The sequence below is a fragment of the Neodiprion lecontei genome, chromosome 5, assembly GCF_021901455.1.
Source record: "Neodiprion lecontei isolate iyNeoLeco1 chromosome 5, iyNeoLeco1.1, whole genome shotgun sequence".
Taxonomy (NCBI): Eukaryota; Metazoa; Arthropoda; class Insecta; order Hymenoptera; family Diprionidae; genus Neodiprion; species Neodiprion lecontei.
The window spans coordinates 2,407,364-2,419,451 of record NC_060264.1 but is presented as its reverse complement, the minus strand read 5'-3'; the positions used below and the strand labels follow the sequence as shown (position 1 = coordinate 2,419,451).

General features: G+C 40.5%; 1 protein-coding gene across 3 annotated transcripts in view; it reads left to right on the top strand.

Annotated features, from left to right (window-relative positions):
• Positions 1-10,577, top strand: part of LOC107221194 (protein outspread) — a 73,332-nt gene extending 62,755 nt beyond the window's left edge. Inside the window, exons 5-17 of one of the 3 annotated variants that reach the window (XM_015660106.2) lie at positions 867-939; positions 1,156-1,635; positions 2,088-2,260; positions 2,360-2,500; positions 2,643-2,804; positions 3,198-3,352; positions 3,467-4,407; positions 4,502-4,658; positions 4,723-7,575; positions 7,669-7,960; positions 8,480-8,900; positions 9,715-9,876; positions 10,002-10,577. In XM_015660106.2, the coding sequence (XP_015515592.1) occupies positions 867-939; positions 1,156-1,635; positions 2,088-2,260; positions 2,360-2,500; positions 2,643-2,804; positions 3,198-3,352; positions 3,467-4,407; positions 4,502-4,658; positions 4,723-7,575; positions 7,669-7,960; positions 8,480-8,900; positions 9,715-9,876; positions 10,002-10,150 (6,159 nt within the window). In that variant the 3' untranslated portion in view covers positions 10,151-10,577. Of the gene's footprint in view, positions 1-866; positions 940-1,155; positions 1,636-2,087; positions 2,261-2,359; positions 2,501-2,642; positions 2,805-3,197; positions 3,353-3,466; positions 4,408-4,501; positions 4,659-4,722; positions 7,576-7,668; positions 7,961-8,479; positions 8,901-9,714; positions 9,877-10,001 lie in introns of those variants that run through there. The other 2 variants (XM_046741063.1, XM_046741064.1) reach the window with 2 other exon arrangements.
• The last annotated feature ends 1,511 nt before the right edge of the window (positions 10,578-12,088 follow it).

The following is a 12,088-nucleotide window of genomic DNA, read 5'->3' as shown; positions in this document are numbered from 1 at the left end:
TCTTCTCCTCTTCGACATCGTGTATATATACAATTTGTAATGAATAATTTTTTTTGACAATCGCGTGTGGAATAAAATGCAATTCGTATGCGTAGATTGGTACCTATAATATAACTATAATGATGAATAATAATTTCTTTTTACCGTTTAAAAGCAATTAGTTAATTGCTGATACGAAAGTTAAAATTGTATTGTGAATGGATTAAATAAGGTTGAAAATTTAAGTAACAGAAACGTTTACGGTTAATAAACTTCGCGTGTATAACGAAAGCATATATTTATATCAGTGGATTTTTAATTACCCGAGTAACCAAGAAACAGCTTAAAATCAAATATGTACCGAACGGTTTGGCGATATATCATTTATTTCTAAACGTATGTCGCTTTACCGTATTTAAAATATTCGTGAATTTCGATCCTTGAATTGCGTGCGTATTGCCTATTATTTCCGATCATTTTCAATCATCTTCTTCTTCTTCATTTGTTAGAATGAATTTAATTCACTGATCATTTTAGTAAGCAGGGTAATATTGTTCAAATTGTATGAGCCATAATAGTATTTAATTACTTTTTATTACCTCGTTTTTGTAATTAAATCGTAATATTTATTATAATATATATCTGTGGCACAGAGTGTCGCTGTTTCGGTTTCTTCGCAGTATCTCTCTCTCTCTCTCTCTCTCTGTTTCTTGTTTTTTTATTCGCCTTGACACGGAAATGACACAAAAAAGAAAACCGTTTTACCGTACAATTAACTGCACAAACCTACAATCTTCTACATACAGATTGCAATATCTATCCAGGTCAGGATACAGGTTTATTTAATCGTGTTGTTTTGTTTTTTTCTTCTCTTTTCTTGCATCCAGGGAAGGCACAAACGAAACGCGACATTTCCTGGCGGACAAACAACGATCCTCCAAGTTCCTCCGGGTGTAAGAAGTGAGTACAATACGTAATAAATACACCTATTACACATACATATACGTACACCTGTACAATACAATAATTCTTATAAGATCAATAATACTCAATATATATATAAAATAAAAAAAAGACGAGTGAAAATGTATTGCAAAATCTTTCGAGGTCGGATTAGCAAATCGAAAGTTGAATCGATCAAGTACGTGTCTAACTTTGTGACAAAAATTTCGTCAGGCAACACGCCGAATCCTCCGAGGCCGAGGTTCAACAGCTGCAGGTCCGAGCCCCGGGTGAGCAATTCGAGTTGGATCCAGGACGTGGAACTCTCCTCGCCAAAGGTGGTGAACGCTCTGGTTTCGCCGCTCGGGTCGGAGAACGGCTTGTCATCATCCTCGAAGTTCACCTCGACGACGTCGACGTCGACGTCGAAGGCAACGTCGTCCCCTTCCTCTTCGACGACCACGACGACGTCGACGATGACGACGACGACGGCGGCGTCTTCTTCTGGGTGCAACCTCACGGTCGGACCGGAAAAACCGCCGATTGTTCCCGGCGATACGAGACAGTATCGAGATCAGCCGGCCAGCAGCGCGTCTCCGCCTACGAGGGACAAACTCAGGGCCGAAGATAAGGCGAGGAGGAGAATGAATCAGCAGAACGAACGATCATCCGGAGCCAATACAAACGCCGGAATTCCCTCCGGCGAGAAATTGGGTCAGTTATACCTTCGTAAACACATTAATGTGTAGACGGACGTGGGTATTTTTTTTATATCTATACCTATATACACATAAAACCCACGTTCTCTACCTAATTGAGTTTAATTATCACACTTTGATCACTCGGTGTAATTAGTACAACTTACGCAGAGCGGCGAGAAGACGTTTCAGACGGTCACGTTTTTATTTCCTTTGTTGTTATTTCTCTCAGCAAGTTTTTTTCTATTTTCTTTCCCTCTTTATCGTTACAAAAAACAACAACAAAAAACAACAATTCCCATCAGTTTCTCACTAAGGAACATTTCATTTGTATCAATTTATTTTTAGACTGATCGAATTGTTTATGTGGGTCAAAAAAAAAACTAGCTTGTTTTCATCGTTTTATGTTATATTTGATGAATAAATACACTCATTATATATATATGAAAAATTAAACGAATTTTGCAGATGACGAAGCATGTCGGAGGATACTTCTTGAGCACGAGAGAGAACGGGAAGGGAAACTCCGAGACATCGCGGCGTCTCTTACGCAGCCGAGGGTAAGAAGAAACAAACCGAGAACTTCGGAACCCACCAGAGACGTTGTAGACGCCGCGAATGCCGCTCATCAGGACAAATTGGTAAACGTATTAGCTCGTTATACGGATTTTTTGTCTTTTTCCCCTCTTTCATTCGCCCTTTTTTTTTTAATCAATTTCTTTTATCGATTTTTAAAACAGATAAGGGGCGATCCCGATGGCTGCGGATTGGATATTTCCGGCACGAGATACTCACCGACTTCCGAATTGAGGGTCGATTTACCCGCCGAAGATCTACTCAATATCAAGAAAGGATGGCTGATGAAACAGAGCGTTAACAAGGTATTATTAATCAGACAGAAAAAAAATTCAAGCTTGACTTAACATCGACTGGAAAACTAATATTTTGGTATTTTTCTTGTTCTCTTATTTATATTTCCATTTTTCAATCCAATTTGTAATTCTTTTGTTCGATCCTCTTCAGGAATGGAACAAGCATTGGTTCGTGCTTCGTGGTTGTGGATTAATGTACTACAGAGATCCGAGCGCCGAAGATAAGGGCATAATGGACGGTGTTATAGACTTGAACACAGTTACTGCCGTTACTCCCGTATCTGTGGCTCGAAATTACGGATTTCAAACGGTGGTAAGTGCGATTTTTTACCGAATTGAAATATTATTTAAATAAAATCCATGCAGCTAGAATATTGTACTGTTTGTACTGTGCAAGTGGGCATCAGTCGCATGGTAGATATCGACTAGAGAGTTCGTTGCACTGTAATTGAATTGAAAGGATTACCTTTTGCTAGTGTAGCCTGGCAGAGAGTCGTAAATGTACTAAAAAAAAACTAGTTGTATGTAATTTAATTACGTGTAAGTGCAGTTCAGAGTACCGGGACTTGATTCCCGTTTCTCGCTGGCGTTACATATCGCTGATTGTGAAGTGACAAAAGCGAGCATTCCCGTTCTTGAGTTTCTTAATTATTCCTTTCGTCAAAGTGTGATCTCGATTAACAGTTTCTTTTTCTTTTTCCTACAGACGTGGGACGATCGTGGAACTACGGTATTATCTGCAGTTACAGCCGGTATAAGATCCAGCTGGATGACGGCGATTGGAAAAGCTACGAATTTACCGAATCCCGAAGTCAAGTGTCCAGAGAATGAACAGGATGCTAATCCCGAATCTCCTACAACGTAAGAATTGATACGAAAACGTTAAAAACCAGACGCGGCCGCTGATCGTTTGCTGCTTTCCACCACCCATACTCCTTTAGACACCCTATCAATCTAGTAAACCATTACTTTTAGGTCCATCAATGATCGAGAAAGGGATTCTATCGTTCCGTCAACGCCGTTAACACCTCGTTCGGTTCTCTTTTCGTCGGACGAAGAGTACAGAACAGCTTCCGAGGGCGGTAGAAGAGAATCGGGCGACTGGTCGGAGCTTCCGATATCACCTCCGCTCACGAGGAACGGGGAGTGGGTCTTGCCGCTGAAGGGGTCCAACTGGCCGGACCAAATGAATCACGAGTGGTCCGAGCTGCCCCCTTCGCCTCCGTTAACCAGGACGGCTTTGTCGAGGGTCAAGGCGAGGTCCAGGTCTAGTTCGAGATCGCGAGGCTACAAGAGGAGCAGAAGCTCGCCGCCTTCCTCGAGAAGAAGCACTCTGGACAGCGTCAGGTCAGAGGATTTGATGATGGCGTGTTGCGAGCTCGGCGAGGATGAGGAGGAGAGTGCTAATCATCTGGCCAATAATGGGGATAGCAATCCGTTGATAGTCGAACTGCTCGAGAGCCAAGTCAGCATGCTGAGGGATCAGCTTGATCAAAATCAGGCACACCCGAGTACCTTGCTAGTCATAATTGAACGACAGGAGAACGAGATCGAGGATTTGAAGTCGCAGCTGAACGCGGCGAGGAGTGAAATCGTTAGTGCTGAGAAAGAATTGACCAGGTTGAGGCAGCAAAAGGCCGAGGCTTCGATAAGGGAAAAACAGGTTGACGAATTGATCAATACCATCGAGAGAACGGAACAGCAGAGAAATAAGGATCTTGAAGATATCGATAAGGCGAAGAAGATTTATAACAGAGACAAGGAAATACTCGAGTGTAAACTGTTGGAAACGGAGGCCATTCTCAGGGAGACTGCCGAACGATGCGAAATGCTCACAAACGAATTATCGTCCAGTCACACGACTGTCGAACACTTACAAAACGAAATGTCGACGCTGAGCGACAGATTGTCCCAAGGTTCGTAATGATCGGATGTTATATTCAGGCAAACCAAAGATTAGTCCCAAGTTTTTTGATTTATAGTTATAATATTTATTCTACGTTTTAACAGGAATCGAAGAGAATGAACACCTCTATGCCAGAGTTAGGGAGCTGGAGGAAAGATCCGGACTTTCTACGGCAAGGGAACGAGGCAGAAGTTTCGACTCTTTCAGTGATTTGACGAACATTGACTTGGATCTGGATCTAACGGGGATGGACAAAGAGAGGTATGAATAGAATTAACGAAAATTTTATCGACTAGAAAATTCTAACTGAATGAATTTGTTACAGAATGATTGAAGAATATGAAGAACTTCGAGGACGATTCGAAAAAGCAATCTCTGAGATTAGGGCAATGCGGAGGGAACTCCGCGAGGCACACGCCACTCAGGATGCGTTGGAGTTGGAAATTCTCGCCCACAGACAAGACGCGGCAAGGTGCCGTGAGAACAATCAAGCTCAGGTCCAACTGATGGCTGCGAGGATTCAGGATCTTACCAACAAATTGACTGCCAGCGAGAAGCAGGTGCGTTCACTGAAGCAGAAACTGGTAAAGGCCGAGTCTCGGGATAAGAGGAGATCGCTGTCTCTTAAGGGCAGGGAGTCGTTTCAGATATCTCAAGAATTGGAGGAAAAGCTCCTTGAACTTGAGGGAAAAATCTCTGCCATTGAACAAGGCAAATGTTTGAGCGCTCCTGCCTCGGCTGGAACCAGCTCCAAGGAGTCAAGTCCCAATCCAAAGAAGGAGAGAAAGAGAGAGAATAAAAGCTTGGACAGAGCGAGGATACGGAGGAAATCTTTGGACAGCGCGACGAGCTCGGAACCGATGAAGGTACTGATCAGGCTGAGCACATTAGAAACGAAAGTGGCGGCTGTCTCTGAGGGAGTGACGAGTGACGTTGAAAAAGATTCGAGTGAATGCAGCAGCGAAATCATTACGCCGTCGAATGAAATCTCGTTGGAAGTACTATCGAGGCTCAGGAAACTCGAGAGGGCCGTGTCGAAATCTAAACGACGACTTGAACGATGCCTGGGCTCAACCCAGGCTGAGGAGAAGGCTGAAAAATGTTTGCGGGAAGTTAACGATATTCTAGAATCGTGCGGGGAGTGTAAAAAGAACCAAAAAGCTAGTGCTCAGGCGACAGAGTCAATAGGTGTAGTTGTATCTAGACTAGAATCTATTCTTAAGGATAAAATGAGCGAGTTAACAAAAAGGCGGATATCGCTATCACGCAACGGTCAGTTGGATGAGAAGGAGAAGCTTAAATTGATAGCCGAGAGGATCGCGTTCGAGTCAGTTGTCATTGGACAGATGAAGTGTGCGATGAGCGGTAAGAGGACGTTCGATAAGTGTTCAGTTCTTAGCGAATTGGTCGAAACTAGTCAACTTATTTCAAACTTAAAATGTAAGGTACGTGGAACTAAGCCCAAAATCTACCAAAACACGAGTTACGTTCAGTATCTCACTAGAGTGTTAGCCAATAAGTTAGTGCTTGTCGGAGGATTCGCCACCGCGCCAGTCGATGCTCCTAAGAAGGACGTTCTGGCGGCACGTAGCGAAAGTTTTACCTTCCTTTTACGCCAGCAAAAGGAAATATCGGAAATAGTCGATAGGTACAAAGAGTCGAAATTAAAAGAGCTGGCCAATGCCTTGGCCGCCGAGACCTTAAGTATGTCCGAGCAGGACGATATCAACAAGCAGATTATGATTACGAATACTACGAAGCTGCTCGAAGATAAACGAATACGCGCGGCCTGGGCGCTTGCTCAGGAAACCGTCAGCAAGGAACTCGTCCGGTCCGAGGTCTCTCACGTGATGACCAAATGTGGTCAGGATTACGAGCAAAACATCACATCTGTCTCTGAATTTTGCCTCAATTTCGACGCCTCCGAACGAACCAGTTTAGAGTTGTGGACCGACGCGGCACAGTTGAGGCTGCGACAACAAATGGAGCTCGCTATAGACGAGCTTTCGACCGCCTACGAAGATTGTCTCTCCCAAATGAAGAGGGTCAAACCCCTCCTGGATTCAAAGTATGAGTCGAGACAACTGCTCACGGAATTTGCCGACGTTATCGCCCAGAAGGCTTTGATAGACGCAAGAATCGATACTTTGCAAGAAAATACTAGACCAATGTTGGTTTGTTCCGGCGAGACTTTTGCGTCTAGTCTCATCGAGATCGAAGACGTACTTTCGAAGCTTGTGGGCGAGGATTATACCTTTGAAAGCGATCCTCATCTCGACGCGGAATACGAGTACCTGTATCAGCAGTTCTCGAAAGATTGCCAAGAACAAATCTCTGGAAAGCAGCATTCCAAAGAACAGTTGAAAAGTCTGAGTCAATCGTTGGCTTATCTTGAGGAGGATCTCGTCAATCTGGGGAAGTATATTTGCGGGGATAAAATCGATCCAAGTTTTGTTTGGGCCAGATCAAATTCCTTCAATTTTGACTCTTACCAAAGTATATGCGACAAGTGTTCAGAGCTCAGAAAACGCGTCAAGAGATTCAATGATTACGCTAAAGGTTTTTCGTGCGAGCAATGCAATCAGCTCCAAGAAACAATCCAACGACTGAGGGCTGAGCATAACGAGGAATTGGAAAAGCTGAGGAGGAGTCAGGAGAAGGATTTAATGGACATAAAAGGCGAGCTGGACAACCAAAGATACTCGCTTACTTCGCAGTACGAACATGAAGCTGCCACTCTTAGGGAGAGAGCGCGGAAATTGGAGAGTCGACTCAACGCTATGGATTCCGAGCACTCAGCTCACGTCAACGAGTTACGTGCCGCTTATCAACGCTCCATCAGCGCAGAACTTGACACAGATGCAGAGACCCGCAAAAGGTACAAAGAGGAGATAAAACAGCTCAGAGGATTGTGTGAAAAGGGTTTACTGGCTATGGAGAATTCTCACCGAAGAATTATATCCGAAATGGAGGAAAAACACCGGCAGGAACTGGAGAGTTTGAGGATAGAGAAGGAGCAAGCTCTTTCCGAAGAGACGCAAGCCACGCTTGCCGCTCTGGACGCTATGAGGAAGGCTCACGAGCACGAGGTTCAGAAAGAGATAACAAAGTTTAAGCAGGAATTCCTCAAGCAGATGCAGGCTAGAGAAGATATTGGGGCGCTTCACAAAGAGCATGAGTAAGTATTTTTTTCGTCAATTAAACTGGTGCTCCTTTTTTTTTCTTAATTATCATTCAACCCCTTGACAAATAACGCGGACTCATTTTCCAGAGAAGAAATGGAAGAGATAAAGCAAGAGATTCTTTCCCTCTCCTCTAAGTATTCGTCAAAGTGTGTTGAGTCTGCTGCACTGGAGGAGAGGGTGGGATCCTTGGCGAAACAGCTTTCTCAAGCACAACAGCATATCCTTCAACTAGACGCCAGGAACAAGCAACTACGTGCTCATATTGTATCGGAGAGTAACGATATCGAACTAAACGAGTCGGTCCAGCTGTTAAGGGGCAGAGACAACGAGATAGCCCAGCAGAGGGAAGAAATACATCGACTGCAACAGCAACTAAAGGTAAAGGAGCAGAAAATCTTTTCTTTCCGCGTTTCATCACATAGATTTCTGCTTTGTTCAGTCACTCTAAAAATACATTGACAATGTGGTTAACAATGAGAAGAAGAATACATAAATGGTACTAAATCATTAACTCACTACAATTACATATATTATGGTGTTGTCTGGGCTTTTTGTAATTCTTATTATTTTTTTCCCCATAGAAATATTTTTACTGCAATGAAATATTTTTCATACCGAACAACACAACGGGAATAGAATTCACGCAAAGGAAAATCAATCTTTTGCACGATTGTTTGTTTTTTTTCTATAAAGAATTCGTCGAATTAGTCTCATTTGGAGCATTATCTCTAAGGCATGACTTGGTAATTTATCTTTTAGCGAGTACAATTTTTTGAAAAACAAGAATGCCATAAAATGTGATTGGAGACAGAAGCTGTAATTTTAACGAATTTAATTGACGAGTTTCGTGGTTTTTTTTTTTTCTTACTTACAAAGTTTTAAATATTTTACTAACAGCATGGGGACAACACCCCTCGTCAATCGTCGAGCGGGCCATCAAAATCTCCATCATTAGACTACTCGCCGGCGTATACTCAACATCAAATAAGAAGTAGTCACGAGCCAATAATCAGAGCGGGTAGCGAGGATTCAAAACTATTTAGTACGCGTCCTAAGAGTTCCTCGTCTCTGCAAAAATTGCTATCTTCCGATAAGCCAGGTCCATTTTCTTATAAACTTGAACGAATCAAATCAATATCACTGCCGTATTCGAACGATCTGATGAGGCAGCAGGGTTCAAGCTCAAATGCAACAAAACACGATAACAAAGATACTACAATAAATTTTGCTCAATCAAATCAAGAGCATAATAATGGTCTGACTTCTCCACTTTGGGACAGCTTAAGGCCTAGGAGTGGCTTGCCCCATCAGTATCAAGGTACAGAAGACATATGAAGAACCAGAAAAACACTGCAAAGCAAAAACAACACATTGGTGGTGGAATTTTATTATTATTTATCATAATGATGAAAAGGTTGTAACGGAGGAAGCTTGGTGTACATGTATAATACACATGTATAAAAAGACGGGGCTAAGCAATAACTATCATTAATGAAATGATAGAATAGACAATCGTTCTATTTTTTATTTTTCTTGTGGCTTTGGAAAAACTGATGTGATACAGAGTTTATAACAAACTCCTGCTTGGTATGTACAACTAACGATTGCTGATAATTACCAGTATATACACGTATAACACACATCATTTTACTAATATACCCGCAAGCTTTGCCCTGGAATTGTATTTCATGGAAGGTATTTAATTTTATTACGGACTGTAGCTGGGTTTAGGAACAGTGACGGGCAATAAACCGATCCCTTGGAGTTTATTTGCTCAATGAAATGTGACCATAAATGTTAGTCTAATTGACTTGGTTTTTGCACGTGTTATTTACCAGTTCTGGATTCTCTGTACGTGCCTTGTTCAATTGCTCGTATTTTAAACAATCAATTTATTTCACGGATATCTTTCAATCTTCCTCTCACTAACCATGGTCTTGTCTATGTTCAATTTATCCGATTATTACCCCTTATAACGTGATGATATTTTGTATGTACTAACTGTAATGGTATCATTGTAATTACGGAAAACTGCAACAGTATACGAAGAGAAAAAAAGAAAAAAAACGTATAACTGTTACTGGGTAATTTATAAGGTGGTTAAAATAAATAACTGAAATAAATATACAAAGGTGGCACAACAGCGATGCGAATTAGCAGCAGCAGCGGTGACGCCAGGTGGCAGGAGAGTAAGCAAGGTCAAAAACAGCAACACCAGGAGACATTCACCCTCCGTCCAAACACTCGTCACCCATCCCGCCTCACCCCGGAACCCACAGCTCTCTCCGTTGCAGGTCAGTGGTGAAGTTTTTTACGGAACGAGCAAAATTTCTTTTGCGTTTAGCGTGAAAAATGTATCGTTTGTCATTATTTTTATTACTGTTGTAATTATTTTTTTCTTTTTCTTTTTTTTATGCAGAGTTGACGAGGTCTCCCTCGGTGAGGTGGTCAGGCAGAAGTTGTCGCAGCCTGCCACCAACGCCAACGCCGACCTATCATCACCCCCTTCACCCCCCACTCCCGGCAGTGGGTATGGTCGCTGAGAGGAAGAAACGTTTTGAGCTGTAACCCACTTGTCGCTCTACAGAAATTACTTGTGCCAAAATTGGTTTATCTTTTTCTTTTTTTTTTTCAATTTTTTTTCTAGCGAACTCGCTGCTTAGCGGGCGAACAATCTTTATTTTTATACGATTATTTCTGGCGATAAGCACAGACAATTATTCTACAAATCTTCACTTCCATTCTGCTGTCCTATTTGGAGAAGATCTACTTCATGTTAGATAACAAGGTTAGGAAATCGGGACTAGATACAGTTTTGTGTAAACAATCGGTTTACTTTCAATAAGGTGCGAAGAGAAGAATTGTGTTCAGAGGATCGATAAGTTTAATAATTGAATGAAAAATTCAACCACCATAAAAAAAAAAAGGTAAAAACAAAGTTAAGTAAGCTAAACTGGGCTGATTACAAATGTGTAACTTGGGTCGTGCGTTGATAGATGTTGGGTACAGTCGTTAGTATAATATCTTTTGTAATAATACTTATTAACATATTGAGCACGTTTATTTGAGGTAAACGCATGATTCAATACCTTTTACTCTAGATATAACACACGTACATACATAATTATGTATTAACGTTTAAATGAAAGGAGACCAGATTGTTTTCAGTTCTGTACACACTGATCACTAGTAAGTACGTCGTGCATGATATGATGTAAACGTATCGATGAGTTGATATGGTAAAGACAATAAATTGAACTAGTGACAATTTATTTTCGCATTCTAATAATATATTGTCGCACAGTATTACTGGAACGTTGTGCATTTAGGGCATTATTTATTTTGCATTTGTTCCCTTTATTATTATATCAGTATAGTTGAAAATCACCGCAATATAATCTTGAAACTGGATTCAATATCGAATACACTTAATTTTTTTGCGGTCAACCACATTTTCGAAATCAATTCTACGTAGGTGCAATGCAATATGCAAACGTAGATGGGCTGATCAGGTATGTCCATTTTTTGATCTCTTGAAAGTTCAATGAAATTCTTACTGTATTCGATGATTGAAAACAAGATACTTAACTGTAATTCGTGTTATTCGGGATCCAAATGGATGTAAATCCGATTTTGCAAATGAGGGAACACATGTTGCTCGAGTCATGTATACAATAACACTTTTGTAATATTTATATATACCTATAGAAATGCATGTGTAAAGATAATTGTACCAACATCCAATTCTATTCTTTGAAATATCTAAACAGCATCAGAGCGATGTAACAGTTGCTGCTAGGTTTTTTTTTTTTTTATTTCTTTTTTTCTTATATTCTACTTTGTTGTGCAGATTAGATAATTATTAGTTCTTTTTGTAAACGTTAAGATGATCGGTATTCTTCCTCCATCCAATTTCTTTCCCATTGTTATCAACATTCATTGAAAGGAACAGACTTTGGTCAGAGAATGACGAAGAAACCTAAATAAAAAAAGGCGACATAGTACGGAAAAATTATATTTAACAAACTTTGAACATGGTGCTTTTGTTGATTTTACATTCAGCCTGTACTGTACTTTTCGTTTTGTGTATACGGTTTTCTTCTTTTTCCCTCTCTTCGCTTCTAATTTTAATCATTTAATGTTAATATTGTATAGTTTACGACGTTTGTTAGATTTAAGTATAAATAGCCCAAGATTAACCCCTCCCCATATCAAGTGGATTGTTCATTGTTTATATGTTATATCATATATTATATTACATTATTATGAAATACGTTGCAGTGGCAATATAATTATACATATATAAATATATTAGTATTACACCTATATCTATATATGTATTGTGTAGAGTAATTGCTCAGGATTGTTTAACATTTATAATATATTGCGATTATTATTATTATTACTATTATTATTATTATATTACCTGTGTATAATAATTTATACAATAAAGTTTGAAATAAAAAACAATATATAATATATAGAATAGTCATTAATTGCTGACCA